At 41.8% G+C, this 17,927-nt stretch overlaps 1 protein-coding gene across 1 annotated transcript; it reads left to right on the top strand.

The window, feature by feature from the left end:
• Positions 1-6: 6 nt before the first annotated feature.
• SFRP2 (secreted frizzled-related protein 2) lies at positions 7-7,955 on the top strand. The gene is made up of 3 exons (XM_005871445.2): positions 7-472; positions 2,636-2,716; positions 6,778-7,955. The coding sequence occupies exons 1-3, from the start codon at positions 142-144 to the stop codon at positions 7,080-7,082; spliced, it is 717 nt and encodes a 238-aa protein (XP_005871507.2). The 5' UTR covers positions 7-141; the 3' UTR covers positions 7,083-7,955.
• Positions 7,956-17,927: the final 9,972 nt, after the last annotated feature.

The following is a 17,927-nucleotide window of genomic DNA, read 5'->3' as shown; positions in this document are numbered from 1 at the left end:
CTGCTGGTCCTCGCCTCGCACTGCTGCTTGGGCTCGGCGCGCGGGCTGTTCTTCGGGCAGCCCGACTTCTCCTACAAGCGCAGCAACTGCAAGCCCATCCCGGCCAACCTGCAGCTGTGCCACGGCATCGAGTACCAGAACATGCGGCTGCCCAACCTGCTGGGCCACGAGACCATGAAGGAGGTGCTGGAGCAGGCGGGCGCCTGGATCCCCCTGGTCATGAAGCAGTGCCACCCGGACACCAAGAAGTTCCTGTGCTCGCTCTTTGCCCCGGTGTGCCTCGATGACCTGGACGAAATCATCCAGCCCTGCCACTCGCTCTGTGTGCAGGTGAAGGACCGCTGCGCTCCAGTCATGTCCGCCTTCGGCTTCCCCTGGCCCGACATGCTCGAGTGTGATCGTTTCCCCCAGGACAACGACCTCTGCATCCCCCTCGCTAGCAGCGACCACCTCCTGCCGGCCACCGAAGAGGGTAAGCCTTCCCCTTTATTCCCTCCCTCTGAGCTTTTCTAAGACTTTTCCGGAGGAAATTCCGAGGTCCCCGCCCCACATCCCGATGCGTCCCCTCCTGCGGTGCCAGGGACTAGCGGGGCGCACGCTCTCCTTGCCATGGTGTGTCATTGTGACAAATTTTAGATACACACACACACACACACACACACACACACACACACACACAAGCCTCTCATTCCCCTCCCGAGTTATTCCAGTTATACCTTTCTCAGGGACAGTTAAAAAAGAAAAGAAAATGTATCACTGAACGGCATCTTTTCCTTATGATATAAAATTATTTTTGCAACCAGGAGAGTGGAGGGCTTGGAAGTGGCCCTGTGTGGAGGAGCTGGTGAGCATCTGGCCCTGCCTGTTGAAAATTGAGCATTGGTTACAACTGCTCAGGTGTCTAAAGAAAAGGGCATAAAGGGAATCTCCAGGAATCATTTTCTATCACAAATCAGCTTTTATCTTAGGAGTGGTTTTAATTAGCCATGCAAAAAAGGAGTTTCCCAAGTTTTTAGAAAACAGGGGGAGTTCCTGTGCAAAACCCATCAAAGCAATGAAAACCTCATGGGCTCTTGATAGTCTTCCTGAAAGCAAAACATACACAGTGAGTCTGCGCTGACTTAGGTCCCCCCTGGGAGGGAAAGGGGGCTTCCAGTCCCTCTCAGGGCTCCAGCAGCATCCCCCTTTCAATCTCTAATTGTTTTCCTACAGCCATCATTAGTTAAAGAAAACGCAAAGTTGCTTAGCAATCTTTCCTGGCAGGCACCATGAGTGTGCAGTCATCTTATTGGTTAGATTTCTAATTTATTGCAAATGTTTGGCATATTTCAAACATTTGTCCAACATACACCACAGACCAACCAATACAGGTTAGTAACATTTTATGTACATTCCTAGAGCTCCTAATTGGAAATGTTTCATTTTGTTTGAGTGAGGGAAGGTAAGGGCAGTTTTATGTGTGTTGCTTTTGTTTATTTCTTTCCACTATCAGCACCAACATTATACACTACTTTTCTCCCAAAAGCCACTTTCTCTCTTCAAAATAAACGTTTAGAGGTCTTCAAAATGGGCTCTGCCATTTTTCTAATTTGATAAATAACTGTTCTGTCGTGAATCACATAAAGTTTTTTTTTCTATGAGCATTCAATTTCATATTAATGAAAATCAAATTTCACCTAAGTTTTAAAGACAGAACATTTACAAACGGAGAAATGTTCTTTCTTTTCTTCTTTTTTTTTTTTTTCCTTTTCCCAGGAAATCAAACTGTTTTAGAAGAGCCTTCAGTAGGCTTTCTGATCTTTGTGCTCCTGCACATTCCTAGGTGGGGTCAGACCCCAGAGGCAGTTGGCTTCAATGTTGGTAAGCTTCAGGAAAAGCTGCTTCCTAGTTTGGTGGGCTGGTTTTTGTTTTATGAGTTTGTTTTTGAGAATTTGAAACAAACAAAGAGGAGCGAGAAGAACCTTCCCCAAGGGACAAAGATAAAAATGAAATAAATGTTGCTCAACTGGAGCACAAACCTGGCAGGAAGCTCCAGGTGACACAGAACCGGTTAGAGCAGGCTGTGGTGCTTCCCAGGGTGTTTCCACGGTGGGAAAGAGCCCCTGGGTGGCCCTTACCCCACTAGCCACCTTCGCCGGTGCAGTCTTCAAAATATCTTGAAATGCCTCTCCTGAGACACAGAGCTCTACCACGGAGCCCAGCAGAGACCCGGTTGCACTAGTGTCCTGCAGCCAAGAAAGACAATCTTTTGGCCATCGTTTGTGGTTCATTTCCCAAAAATCTCTCAAGAGGCTTCTGGTGCTTTCTCCTCAGAGAGGCTTTGGGAACTACTTTTTCAGAGACTGAGTTTGTCCCAGAGGTGGGGAGGAAGAACTAAAAAGCCTGCACACTCTGCCCCAAGCGCCCTTTTTCTTTGGGATTCACCATGTATTAAACAGAGCACATGGGCATTTTTGTCCATTAAAAAATGGGAGGCATGGAGACTTGCTTAGGAAGGAACGCCTGATCCTTCTTTTTTAAAGGAGACAGAAGCTGGGGTCCCGCCACCCTTGCCTGGGTAAGCCCCTTTGAGTTGTTTACAAACGCCACCTGCTGTTCCCTTTTAAGCAAACTTACTCAATTTTCACCTTTCTAGCTCCAAAGGTCTGTGAAGCCTGCAAAAATAAAAATGAGGATGACAACGACATCATGGAAACACTTTGTAAAAATGATTTTGGTAAGTAATACACCACCACCAACAAAACATTCAAAAGTTTTATTTACCAGTAAAACTTAAGGTGCAAATCATGAAGATGTAAAATACCAACACCGTCCGTGCATCTTTCCTAAAATCATCTAACTTGGCTCTAGCCTAGTTTCCTCCCTATGTAACTATCTTATACTGAGTTGTATCTTTTCAGATGAGTTTTATTGTTCTGCTAAGCAATAATCAATTAATGAGAATTATTCAGATTATTAATTTTCAATGGCATATTTTCATTTCACCTGGGCTTTTTCTTGCCAACAAGCTTTATCCTGGGCCATGGGGTCTTTCCGACACTTGACATGTGCAGTGGGGATGGAAACATGTAAATATTAGCCCCAGCCACACACATTGAAGGCATTAAGTTGGCCACAGATACAAATTTAGTCCAGCGCCAAACTAAAATATTCTTATTTTATTCATAACCATCAATGACTATATCCAAGACACTGGCTAATAATTGGAGGAGGGATTCCTTAAATTTAAAAAGAAGAAATAAAGCTCAGGAATTTACTAGGCAAGAAACATGAATGATCCCTGAGGACATGGTGCTTGGGGACAATAAATAATGTGTGATATGTTACTCAAGTTCCATAGAGTGTAAATCACTACCCTTAAGAGAATATTAAAAGAGGGAAGAGGGTTGGACACCGTCCACACAGGACTCAATCAGCACCTTATCTGCTGTCCTCAGGCCTCCAGGGTGAGGGAGGAGCCCAGCTAGACACAGGGTCAATGCCAAATTCAAAGTTGGGACTGGCCAAGAACTTCACTCAGACGCCTGAGGCAATCTAGCCTTCATCCCATTCCCAAAGCAGGCACCTTTTGATGTGTTTAAGTAGTTGGTGCCCTTTAGAAGCATTCATTGAGGCAGAAGGCTAAACTTACTGGTAAACAGATGTGATCCCTGCTCTATCAAACAATAGTGGCCTCTAACAGGTTTGTATTACTAATTCTACATCCTCAACAAAGTACTTGAGACTGAGAGAAGTCACTCCAGCTCCCACTGTTGAGAATTGCCCTCCCAGAAATCTCAGGTTTGGTCGTGTCCCTGAAACTGAGATACTCCTAACCCTGCTCCTTATAACCCCAAGTCTCTCCCAGAAAGTGTCCTGGGTTTACCCTTAGCTGAGAACAACCAGAGACACAGCTTTAGGAGAAGAGCCCCATGCCAAGGAAGGGACAAAGAAAGGAGGCAACTCTGTCCCGACCAGTCCTCCCCCTCAGCAAGAGCCACAGGTGGGATGGTCGTGTGTCATATGTCTATATTCAAATATATACAGCTCTCAAGGCCTGGCATGTGGGCGGCAGCAATCCCAAATCTCCAGGCTCTTAATCAACACAGTTTCTAGCTTTACGCTACCAGATATGATTAAGGGCAAGAGAGGAAAATATAATTTTAATAAAATATATATTAAAACTTACATAAAACATCTTCTTCTGACAGCTATGTCCTTTGCACTAGATTTAATCCAGATCTCCCTCCTGACTTCCATGAAAATGTTGGTTATATTATGGGGCTCCAAAACAGTCAATTTAGGAGACACACACCCACATACACACACACAAGACCTTCCTAAGGATGCTCTGTCAAGATTGGGCCAAAAAAATGAGGGGGGTGGGGAATTAGTGCTAGTGTTCTCTCTTCTTAGAGGAAAAAGCCTTTCAAGACAACAGAAGTCATTACATTTAAAGTACCACACATGTAGATACCTCACAAGCTTTGTTTTCTATTTCCCCACATTCATTTTTGTCCCAAAAGAGCTAATGAACCTATCCTACAGGAAGTACATTCTATACCCCCGGTTTATAAGCAGCATTCTCTATTGCCTCTGTACTTTGGGGAAGTAATGGTATGGTAGAAGGAACAAGGATAAAAATCTGATGTATTTAACATCACACTCTTTCCCCATTGCACACCTGAAGTGCAGGGGAAATGTAGAAAAACGGTCTCCAACCCTGCTTCAGAGCTGAAAGCACTAGTGAAGAAAGAAAGGCCCAACCATCTGCTTTTGCATACAACCTATTGTTGAATCAGATGGTGATGATCACATCCCGTATCCCCATTCTCATCTTCCAGGGCAGGAAATGTGATTCTGGGACTTTAATTCCCTATATTTGGTCCCAGATGAAAATCCAGGGAGGAAGGGCCTAATGTTTCCCCAGGGTAATCTTTTACAATGTTGGCTATTTGAAAGCTAGAGAAGCATGAGTGATAAATGTTCCCTCTGGGTCAACGTGATGAATTTTTTTTAATGTTTGGAGCTCAAAAATGTTTAATTTGACCAGGCAAAATTCACACATGCTCTATCTGTACTATAGACGAGGCTCCCAGGCAACAGTTAATCACTGCTCTCACCATATGTCTTCCTCACTCCCACACCTCATACAGGGGCCACAGGAACATGTGACTTATTTCATGATATACGACTCATAAACCCTGAGAACTCAGTGTTATGGTTCAGATCTGTATCAGACAAAAACATGGTTGACTAAGTCATAGTATCCTTGATTTACCTGACTGAGCTTTGGTCATTTTCCAGTTGCCAAAAAAAAAAATCTTAGTCAAATTCTCTTTCTGAGATAGAAAGAAAGAAACCACTGAAGCAGTGATGCTCACATACACACAATACTCTTCTTCTATTACTAATTTCAATGATGACTCAAACGCTGTCAAAGTCAGGACGTTAGACTTGTACATATCTAAACGGAACTGTTGTCAATGGCACCAAGGGTCTTAGGAGACATTCAGTTGGGTGAGTTAATGCTCCAACCAGGGCAAGAAACTGGTGTTATAGGAGATTTGGGAACCGGCATTCTGAAAACTCGACTCAGCCAGGACACTACCTAACTGGGTGACCTTGTGTAAGTCACTACATTTCTCTGGAATGCAGATTCTTCATGTGCCAACAAGAGATTTTTAACTGGATGATTTCTTCCAACCTTAAAATTCTGTCCTTTCTCTGCCTTCATGGATTCTTGAAATGTATTTCCACCATGTATGTCTGCAGGGTTTTCTGTCCCAAAGCATGCTGTTTATGACTATAAAATGTGTCTTTTATGTAAACCACTTACTTTTGGTCTTAGCATTCTAATGAGTCCAATATCCATTTTGGAAACAGTACATACATGATCTGTAAACGCCCTGGCCTTGGACAGGCAAATGATAGCATATGAGGATGAGGTCTTCAGAAAAACACTTTTACAGCTAAACATGTGCTCTTAAAAAGAGTCTTGGATATTTTTCTCCGAGTTACTTTACCAAATCAAATGCAGCTGTAAGATCATCTCTCCTTCCCCTTAGTCTATTCTTTAGAAAACAATGATTGTGTGATATAATTTCCTTACAGGTTTGTCCAAAAACCTATCCGCCCTAATTAATTGAGTTTAAAGTTTACAGCCACAGAAGATCACATTTCACCTAAGAGTCAGGCATTTCTTTTCATGCTGACGTTTCCAACAGGGGAAGTCCTTTGTTGAAAGCAGAGCACAAACCATGTGCGACCTACACACAAACACTAGTCGGGCTAGGAAAGTAATTGAGTCTCACAGGAGGAGTTTTGATTTGAAACAAAGTACAAGGCAAACCCTTTGAGGCAATATATATATATATACACACTTTATTGATTTCAGAGAGGAAGGGAGAGAGATAGAAAGATAGAAACATCAATGATGAGAGAGAATCATTGATTGGCTGCCTCTTGCACTTCCCCTTCTGGGGGGGATCAATCCCACAACCCAGGCATGTGCCCTTGGCCAGAATCAAACCTAGGACCCTTTAGTCCGCAGGCTAATGCCCTATCCACTGAGCCAAACCAGCTAGGGCCCTTTGAGGCTTTGGAAATGGAGCACCTGCTGCCCCCAGCTCCCACCCCCCTTCGCACAGCCCCTGACAGTCCCTCAGCTCGAGGAAGCTCTTCCTCCGTCCCCCACTCCTGGTCACACCAACATGCAGTAGAATGGGGCGAGGGGAGCTCCCAATCTATCCTGTATTCCCTCATTATAACTGGAGTGATTCCATCCCCTCTTGGTAGCACTGAAAATAAAAGTCAAGGAGATAACCTACATCAACAGAGATACGAAAATCATCCTGGAGACCAAGAGCAAGACCATTTACAAGCTGAACGGGGTGTCCGAAAGGGACCTGAAGAAGTCGGTGCTGTGGCTCAAAGACAGCTTGCAGTGCACCTGCGAGGAGATGAATGACATCAATGCGCCCTACCTGGTCATGGGACAGAAACTGGGCGGGGAGCTGGTGATCACCTCCGTGAAGCGGTGGCAGAAGGGGCAGAGAGAGTTCAAGCGCATCTCCCGCAGCATCCGCAAGCTGCAGTGCTAGTTGGGGCGACCAGTTTGCTTCCGACAGGCCAGCCCCAGGGCTCGGCTGACCACACCCACCCGGAGGCCTCAGCTCTCCTGCCCCAAGCACAGTCCCTGCAGCTCCGGCCCCAGCCTGGAGCAGCATCCCTACCTTTTGCACATTTGCACCCCCAGCATTTCCTGAGTTATAAGGCCCTTAGAGGCCTCAGGAATGGATACCTATTTTCACATAAAGGAAAACCCACCCGAGTATTGTAGAAATATTCAAAGTAATAAAACCATGCATATTTTTATGAAGTTTTAAAATAGCTCACTTTAAAGCTAGTTTTGAGTAGATACAACTGTGACTTGGGTCTGATTCTCATTTTTTCCAGTTTGGTTTGGGTCACCTGATTTTCACTTTCTGCTGAGGTTGCCATAACATACAAATAGCTTCATTTTGGCATGTGGCCCAAAGTGCTGTGGGTCACAAACCAGGTTGAGATAAAGCTGGCTGTTATCTCAACATATATCAGCTCCGGCCTGAGGCCTAACACTCAGTGCCTAAGTGGTGTAACCATTCACTTCTCATTTTACACCCTCGTGAACTTAACTGCAGCACACATTGCATTTCCAGGTAGAGTACTTCCATTTATAAAAAGCACATTAACCATCATAGCACGATTTCTTCGAATAAAGGGCACAACAGACACATTTTGTAATTGACCTGAGTTCTTTAAGCTTTGTTTAAAACATTTTTTCTTATTGTTGCAAATGAAACCATTGTAGCTTACCTGTAATATAATAGTAGTTGACCTGAAAAAGTTGTAAAAATATTGCTTTAACCAACATTGTAAATATTTCAGATAAACATTATATTCTTGTATATAAACTTTACACCCTGTTCTACCTACTTGTCGTGGTCTTTTTAGTAGAAGGAGTTGTATAAGAGGGGTCACCTCCTTTCTCCTGAGATCCAGCCTTCCCACCGTTTGAAGTATCTGTCTCTTAAGTGACACAGAAAGTGTCTCCCCGTGGCGGCACTAGGCTCCCGCCTGAACCTCACATCTCGTTTGTACAGATTTTTACACTGGACCCTGCAGGGAGGCAGAGATTGGCAGCCTCTGCAGAGAACTCTCCTGCTCTCGCCCCTTCTCAGCAGTTCAGCTGCAGCCCTGTGGCAACACTGCTCTAAACCCAGAGGTTCATGGCCTCTACTGTTGCCCTTTCCATTTCCAGAGATTTTCATAATGAAAAAGAGTAACCATGGCAAAAATTGTTAGTTCCTTCCCCACTTTAACCCTCAGATAAAGAGCCATGATTTGAAGTGCCATTGGAAGACGGGGTAGGGAGGGGATGTTGAAAAACCAACATTAAAAGGGCAGCCTGGCCCGTGTTGCTCAGTAGCTGAGTATCGACCTATGAACCTGGAGGTCACATGTCCGGGTTGTGGGCTTGAGCCCCAGTAGGAGGCGTGCAGGAAGCAGCCAGTCAGTGATTCTCGTCATTGATGTTTCTATCTTCCTCTCTGAAATCAATAAAAATATGTTTTTAAAAAGGACAGACATCCATAAAATGCCCATCCAAATACTTCATTATTTGGGAGCCTCCAGAGAAATTCTTTTAAATATGTGAGTAGACAGGCTCCGAAGGGTTGGAGAGCATGGTTCAGAGGGGCAGAGCTGAAACTTGGGCCTGTCAAAGGACAAGTTCTATCTTCTATTCTACCTGGAAGTGGATTTTAGAAACGTGGTGGCAATCATTTATTCAACAAGTATTTACTGGGCATCTGCTATGTGCCTGGCCCTGTTCTAAGTGCCAGGGATACTTACTTTAGTCCTTGTTCTTATAGAGTTTACATGAGGGAGAGAAAGAACATAAGTAATCATGATTACAATTATATACCTGTAATTGCTAATTATATGAAGTATAAGTATAGGCAAGGACAGCAAGAATATCCCAGAAAATCTGCAGTTTTTAGTGGTCTTCATGTGAAGTCTTTATCTGATGGCATGTTATCAATTTACTTTAAAAGTTTCCTGAACATATACATCCGTGACCTCTCTACAGCTCTTCAAGTTCTTCTGGCACCAAAAATCAATACCATAGCCCATGGCCTGGGCTGCACCATTTTATTAGCCCCTTTCATTTTTCTCTGGCTTGCCACTTGACTCTGTTTCTCATCTGAACCCACAAACTCAAGACACAACCCTCCCTCTTCCTACAAGGCACATATGGACCAGACTAGAGAGGGGAGACACTCATGGATCAAGGCCAGCTCATTTTAAACATTTAGAACAAGAAACTAGGGACACTGGAAAAGGCAAAAGAGAAAGAGAAGATAAACTACAAAAGAAAGGAAACAATAAACCAAGGATTTAGAGATTAGAAGGGGGAAAATATGTACAATGCATCAAAATTTACTGGAAAGAGACAATTTGGAAGAAATTGACCTATCTGAATGCTCCTTTCCCAAACAAGCCAAAGTGACATGCCCATATAATGGGATGCAAAACTTACAGCTGTGGAGAGCAAGCCCATGCCAGGCAGAGCCTCCTTCAATCAGGTGTTCAAGAGTTAGCAGTTGAGATATCCCTCCAGTATCTGCCTCCTGCCATATGTGCCTCCCTTTGGACTTTCCAGTCACATCTTTGACAAGGCTAGGAGACAATGAGGCAAGCTTGGGGAAAGCAGCTAGGTTTTTGTTTAATTTTTCACATTGTTTTATCGTTTTGTTTTGCATGATGATTCAAATAAATAAGGCTCATTTATTCTTGAATTAATCATGATTTTATTCTTATTTATATTTGCAACTATCAGATTTCTCCTGCAGGCAGATGAAAACCTGAATGTCATTCATTACTAGAGAAAGGAAGCTAGTAATCAGAAGACATTGGGTTTCTGAGTTTCCTAACATGATTTTTGACCTGTTAATAAATTGCTAAAATGCCCCAAATAGGGGATCAGCCTAAACAGAAAAGTTAAAAGATATGAAAACTACATATCTACTATGCATGTAATTCCTCTTCCTTTTCCTAAATAACTTGAGAAATGAGTTTTTGTATAAGAACAAATCTATAAGAGTTTTTGGGGGGGCAGCATTTCCTAAGTGTACAAAGGCTCTGTGTACATGCACAAGTCAGTATACTGAAATTCACAGGGTTGAAAAGGGTCCATTTTGTCTAATAGTGCCCTCCATTCGTCACTGTCTCTTCTCTCATCAAATGATAGCTAGCCTGGATTTTTTAGTTTTTAACTCTTCTGTACAATATTCTTGATGGAGGGAGGGGGTCACCATGAAAAGCAAATCCAGTCATATGTACCCCTTGTGCAGTCACTGCATCTGCATTGTGGAATAATGTGCTTTTCACCTTTGAAACACACTGTACAAGTACAAACTAACTCATTAACTCAGCAAAGATTTACTGAGCACCAACTATCGTCATTGATGTATTTATTCAGTAATCTGTATAGAGTGCTTACCCTTAGTGACGAGGTCCCAACAATGACCAATACATGGTTATTCTCAAGAACCTCACAGTATAAGGCAGAAGTGGGGAACCTTTTTTCTGCCAAGGGCTATTTGGATATTTATAACATCATTTGCAGGCTATACAAAATTATCAACTTAAAAATTAGCCTGCTCTATTTGGTCAAACATTGAATTAACTCATCCATAATGCCTTGGCAGGGCCAGCAAATTATTTCATGGGCCTTACACATAAGGCCTATGGCCTGCGGGTGGGACATTCCCCACCCATGGAGGGTGACCTAGGCATTAGCAAACAATAGTAACTGAGATCCACATTTCTCCAGACACACAGTCTTCCTGGGCTACATTTGTTCTTCTGAGTATAAGGAAGTTCACATTAAAATAATACTAAAATCAAAATCTCCAGGCCCAGAAAATTTTACTGGAGAGTTTTACCAAAGATTTAAAGAAGAATTAATGCCCATTTTACATAATCTCTTCCAGAAAATAGAAGAAGAAAGGATGCTTCCCAACTCATTATATAAGGCTATTATTGCCTTAATACCAAAATCAGGCAAAGATAGCACACACAAAAAGAGAAAAATATAGACCAACATCTCTCATGAACTTAGGCACAAAAATGCTTAACAAAATATTAGCATACCAAATCCAGCAATATATAAAAGTATATATACTATAACCACATTGGATTTATTCAAGGTATGCAAAACTTTTCATATGAAAAAATTAATCAATGTAATTTACTATTTCAACAGGTTAAAAAAGAAAAATCATATGATCAAGTTAATTGATGCAAAAGAAAAAGGATTTGCCAAATTTCAATACCTATTCATAATAAAAATCTCTCAGTAAACTAGGAAACTATTCTCAAAGAGTATATACTAAAAACCCTCCATCTAACATCATACTTAATGGTAAATGACCGAGTGCTTCAAGAACAAGGCAATGATGTCCATTCTCTCTTATTTAACATCATATTAGAAGTTCTAGACAGTGCAATAAGGCAACAAAAAGAAATGGCACATATTGGATAGAAAAAAAATAAAACATTATTTATAGACAGCATGATTATCTACATAGAAAATCGCTAGGAATCTACAAAAAAAACACTCCAAGAACTAATAAGTGACTTCAGTAATAATACAAGATTGACACACAAAACTAATTGTATTTACATATAAAGTAGAAATCAAAATTTGAGAACACAATACCATTTACAATTGCTCCAAAGGAAATAAAATATGTTGATATAAATCTAACAAAGCATGTATGCTGAGAATTACAAAATGCTGATGAAAGACATCAGAAAAGACAATTATCTATCATAATTGGAGAAATAGATATACCATGTTCATAGATTAGAAGACTCAACATGGTAATGATGTTAATTTTCCTCAAATTAATCTATAGGTTTAATACAATTCCTATCAGAATCTCAGCAAGCTTTTTTGTAAACATGGATAGCCAACCCTATTTTAAAATTCATATTAAAAAAGAAAGGCCTTAGAATAGCCAGAATAATTTTGAAAAACCATAATGGGAGAAATCATTCTTCCCTCCCAATGTTAAGGCTTACTATTTAACTATAGTAATCAAGACAGTGTGGTATGGGTGGAGGGACAGACATATAACATAGATCAATGGAACAGAACAGAGAACCTAAAAATGAATCCAGACAAATATGCCCAAATAATTTTTGACAAAGATGTAATAGCAATTCAATGGAGTAGGGACAGCCTTCTCAATAGATGGTACTAGCGTGTTTGAATGTCCCATAGGGAGGAAGAAGTCTAGATCTCAGAATACATACAAAAATTAACTCAAAGTAGACCATGAATTTAAATGTAAAGTTATAAGAGTTTTAGAAAAATACCAGAAGATAAATTTGTTTCAAAACCTAACACTTGGCAAAGAGTTCTTAGATTTGACTACAAAAGCACGGTCCATAAAAGGAAAAAATGATCAAATGAACGTCTTAAAAATGTATAATTTTTGCTATCAAATTATCACATTGTAGCCGAAACCGGTTTGGCTCAGTGGATAGAGCGTCGGCCTGCGGACTGAAGGGTCCCAGGTTCGATTCCGGTTAAGGGCATGTACCTGGGTTGCGGGCACATCCCCAGTGGGAGATGTGCAGGAGGCAGCTGATCGATGTTTCTCTCTCATCGATGTTTCTGACTCTCTGTCTCTCTCCCTTCCTCTCTGTAAAGAATCAATAAAATATATTTAAAAAAAAAATTATCACATTGTTGACTTTAAATTCCTTACTATTTTATTTGTCAATTATACCTCCATAAAGTTCAAAAACAAAGATCATGTTAAGAGAATAAAAAGATGAATTACCGATTAAAGAAAATACTTGCAAAGCACATATTTGACAAAGGACTTGTATCTAGAATATATAAAGAACACTCAGAACTCAACAGTAAAAAAAAACAAGCAATGCACTCAGACATGGGTAAAAGTCGTGAACAGACTTTCAGTGGAAAAGGATATACATATGGCCTGGATGGTGTCCGCCATGGTTATATGAGGAGGGACTGGGAGCTAGGTGTCAAATGCTTAGCACTCAGACTCTATGTGACAAAAGAGACTTTCTTATAGTGCTTAATTCTATGATGGGCAAACATTGTTTTTAGCAGGGATTTCAAAAACCAGAATAAAGGAGGAAAGCATTTGATTTTTAATATTTTTTTAAGCATTAAAATAGTCCTGTTAGGGGAAAACCAAGTCATTGTATACTGACCTATACCTAATAAATATAAGTTAGTGTTTTTTTGGTTTTCAGAATGAAAATATGGGGGTTGTATAGGGAAATAATAATAATCTCTTTACTGTTTTAGACTTGTAACGATCGGGCTGAAATTGAAAGGGGAGAGGGTCTAAGTTTAGCATGGCCCTCACATCCAGGCCTAGTTCCATTAAACCCATCTTGCATAAGATGAGCACTGGCCTGGGATTCGAGGCTAGAAAAGAAAAATTAAACTAAAACCCACCTCAAACCAGTAACATTACCCCCTGTGCAGCAGAGCCAGAGCACCAGCATGAATGCTGAACTGCTTCCTGTGATATCATAAAGAATTATCTAGGCAAAGAAAATGTGAGCGGGGTGTTCAAAGAGAGGACAAAGTGAAGAAATGGACAATCCAACAGTAAGACTTCAATATGTCACTTCCAATAATGGGTTGAACAAACAGGCAGAAGATCAACAAGGAAATAGAAGATTTGAACAACACTATGAGCCAACCAGACCTAACAGACATCTATTTTCAGAACATTCCACCAAACAGAATACACATGTTTCTTAAATTTATAATAAATGGCCCAAAGCTGGCCCCTGTATGTGGGCCCTTGTGTTGTTTACTTCTTCGCAGCCGGTTGGCAGCATTAGTTCAAAGCCAAATTCAAATTCTTACATATCCCATTGCTTTAAGTAGATCCAAAATGAGCATATTTTTAGCCATTTAGAGTCTGTCTGCTTCCCAAACCCTGCAGAGCTGCACCCAATATCTGCTAGCCATAGATAAGATAAACCCATGGTTATAAAAGACCCTCAACTGCTGCTGCCCTTCAGAGCTGACTCAGAGCGCTACACCTGACTGCTGAGTGGCATTACCTGGATACTTCAGCGTCTTCCCCACTCCCCTCTTCCCTGGAGTTCCCTTACCCTCTTCCCTCTTTGGACGGTGGCCTCTGTCTCTAGAAGGCCTTCCACTGTGAGGAACTTCCCTCTCATGCAACCTTGTCCAAATGCTGCCCAAACTGCTATCTCGTGCTCCCGTCCTTCCTTGATCAGCCCCCAAATCTCTGAACTCATCACACAAGTGCGCATAGAACACTGTCCAGGACAGACCATACAACAAGCCTTGAAACTTTTTAAAGGACCAAAATCATGCAAAGTATGTTCTCCAACCACAATGGAATGAAATTTGAAATAAATAACAGAAGGAAATTTTGGAAATTCACAAACATGTGAAAATTAAACAACACAGTCCTAAATCTGTTTAAAATTTAGGTGAATGACACCGAAAACTCAATATACCAAAAAGGATGTGATGCAGCTAAAGTAATGTTTAGAGGAAATAGCTGTAAATGCCTACATTAAAAAAGAAAAAAAAATCTCAACCTTACATCTTAAAAAACAAAGAAAAGTGAACTAAGCCCAAAGCAAGCAGAAGAAAGGAAATTATACAGATTGCAGCAATAAAATAAAATTGAGAATAGAAAAACAACAGAGAAAACAAATGAAAATAAACGTTTAAAAAAATTGACAAAACTGTAACCAGACTGACCAAAATAAAAAGAGAGAAGACCCAAATTACTAACATCAGGAATAAAAAAGGAATATTACTACCAGCTTTGAAGAAGTAAAAAGGATTGTAAGGGAATACTATGAACAATTTTATGCCAAAAATTAAATAACCTAGACAAAATTGACAAATTCTTAGAAAGACACAAAATACCAAAAGTGACTCAAGAGCAAACAGAAAATCTAAATAGACTATAATAAGTAAAGAGATTGAATTACTAATAAAACATTTTCCTAGAAAGAAAAGGTCAGGCCCAGATGGCTTGTCTGGTGAATTCTAATACACATTTAAAAAAGAACTAACATCAGTCATTTACAAACTCATCCAAAAAATAGAAGAGGGGGGCAACATTCCCAACTCATATTATGAGACCAGTATTACCCTGAGAGCAAAACCAGACAAAGAAATCCCAAGAAAAGACTACAGGCCAAAATTCCTTATGAATATAGATGCAAAAAACCTCAATAATCCAGCAGCATATTAAAAGTATTAGACACCATGACCAAGTGGGACTCATCCCCGGAATGCTAGCTTGGTTTAACATGAAAATTAATCAATGTCATACACTATATTAATAGAATAAAGACCTAACTCCACATGATCATATCAATAGATGCAGAAAGCACTCAACAAAGTCCAACACCCTTTCAGGGTAAAAATACTCAATGAACAAGGAATAAAAGGGAACTTTCTCAACCTGATGAAGCCATCTACATAAACCCATAGTTAACATCACACTTAATAGTGAAACAATGAATGCTTTCCCTTTAAGATCAGAAAAAAATAAGTGATATTCACTCTCTCCACTCTTATTTAACATATTACTGGAAGTTCTAGCCAGCACATTCTGGCAAGAAAGAAAGGAAGGAAAGGAGGGAGGAAGAAAAGTAGGAAAAAGGGAAGGGAGGGAGGGAGGGAGGAAGGAGAGGAGAATAAGAAACCAGATCAGAAAGGAGGAACTAAAATAACTATTTGCAAATGCCATGATCTTATCTATAGAAAATACTGAGGAATCCACTAAACTATTAGAACTAATGAATGAGTTCAGCAAGGCTACAGGATATAAGATCAATATACAATAAACTAGAGGCCCAGGGCCCAGTGCACAAAATTTGTGCATGGGGCGGGGGGTGTCCCTCAGCCCAGCCTGCACCTTCTCCAATCTGGGACCCCTCGGGGGATGTCCGCCTGCTGGGTAAACTGGCAGTGGGACATCCCTCTCACAATCCAGGACTGTTGGCTCCTCACCACTCTGCCTGCCAGCCTGATAGCCCCCTAACCACTCCCCTGCTGGACTGATTGATGCCTAACTGCTTCCCTGCCGGCATGATTGTCCCCAACTGCCCTCCCCTGCGGGGCTAAGGGAACTGGGGGACTCCGGCTGGATGAGGCGCGTGGTGCCTGCCACCCCCCCCCCAGCAGGGCTGAGGGGACTGGGCACCACCATCTGTGGCTGTGGGCACCTCCATTTGTGAGGGTGTGATGGTCAATTAGCATATTCCCTCTTTATTAGATAGGATGATTATATTCTAGCATTGAACAGTTCAAAAATGAAGTTAATTCCATTTACCACAGAATTAAAAAGAATAAAAAAAACTTAGGTATGGAATATATTTAACAAATGAAGTACAAGATTTATTCATTGGAAATTACAAAACATCATTGAAAGAAGTTAAAGAACTAAATAAATGAAAAGACTTCCCTTGTTCATAAATCAGAAGACTTAATATTGTTAATATGCCAATACTTCCCCAAATTGGTCCACAGATTCAATACAATCCCTGTCAATACTCCAGCTGACTCTTTTGCACAAATTAGCAAGCTGTTTCTAAAATTCTCATGAGACTGCAAGGGACCAGGAATAGATATGACAATCTTGGAAAAAGAAGAACAAAGTTGAAAGACTCACACTTACCAATTTCAAAACTTAATACAAAGCAATAGTAATCAAGACAATGTGGTACTGGCATAAGGATAGGCACATAGATCAAAATAATAGAATTGAGAGTCCAGAAATAAACCATTATATTTATGATCAATTGATTTTTGACAAGAGTGGAGGGAGGGAGGGAGGAAGGGAGGGAGGAAGGAAAGAAGGAAGGGAGGGAGGAAGGAAAGAAGGAAGGGAGGGAGGGCCCTTGGTGGTCCTGGATCTGTCTCTTGCTTCAACAGTGTTTGGGTGGAACAAACCCAAGGGACGCCCCTTCTTCCAGCCTCTCACCACCCTCCTGCGTCTTAGCCAGTCACCACCTTCAGAAACACCTCCCAGGACCAGCCAACACGCCCTTGTTGTTGTTGTTTTCTACCTTAACTCCTTATTGCCGAACCACCATAAGCTCCCAAATTCATCAGAATTATTCCACTAAGGTGGAGGCTGCGGTCAACCGCCTGGCCAACCTGCATTGCGGGCCTCCCACACCTACCTCTCTCGGGGCTTCTATTTTGACAGGGAAGATGTGGCTCTCCAGGGCGTGGGCCACTTTTTCTGAGTTGGCAGAGAAGAAGCCCGAGGGTGCTGAGCATCCCTTAAAGTTGCAAAACAAGCGCCGTAGCCGCATTCTCTTCCAGGACGTGCTGAAGCCTCCCAAGATGAGTGGGCAAAACTCAAGACCCCATGGAAGCTGCCCTGGCCTTGGAGAGAAACCTGAACCAGGCCCTTTTGGAGCTGCAGGCCCTGGGTTCTACCTGCGCAGACCCTCATCTCTGTGACTTCCTGGAAAACCACTTCCTGGATGAAGAGGTGAAACTCATCAAGAAGATGGGTGACCACCTGACTAACATCTGCAGGCTGGCTGGCCCCCAGGCTGGGCTGGGCAAGTATCTCTTGGAAAGGCTCACCCTCAAGCATGACTAAGAGCCTTTGGAGCCCAGAAGCCTTTGAGAGGCCCCTCTTCATCCCCCTGGTATCTGGCTTTTACCTGAGCCTCTCCCTGAAACTACTAGCCATTCTTTTAACCACCCTGAAGCCCTCTCCCATGCATTGGACCAAATGAAACAATAAAGCTTTTTGCAGGGCAGGGCAGGGCGTGGCAGAGAAGGAAGGGAAGGGAAGGGAAGGGAAGGGAAGGGAAGGGAAGGGAAA

This window comes from Myotis brandtii, unplaced genomic scaffold (genome assembly GCF_000412655.1).
Source record: "Myotis brandtii unplaced genomic scaffold, ASM41265v1 scaffold34, whole genome shotgun sequence".
In the NCBI taxonomy this organism is placed as follows: domain Eukaryota; kingdom Metazoa; phylum Chordata; class Mammalia; order Chiroptera; family Vespertilionidae; genus Myotis; species Myotis brandtii.
This window is presented reverse-complemented; position numbering and strand designations above follow the sequence as displayed.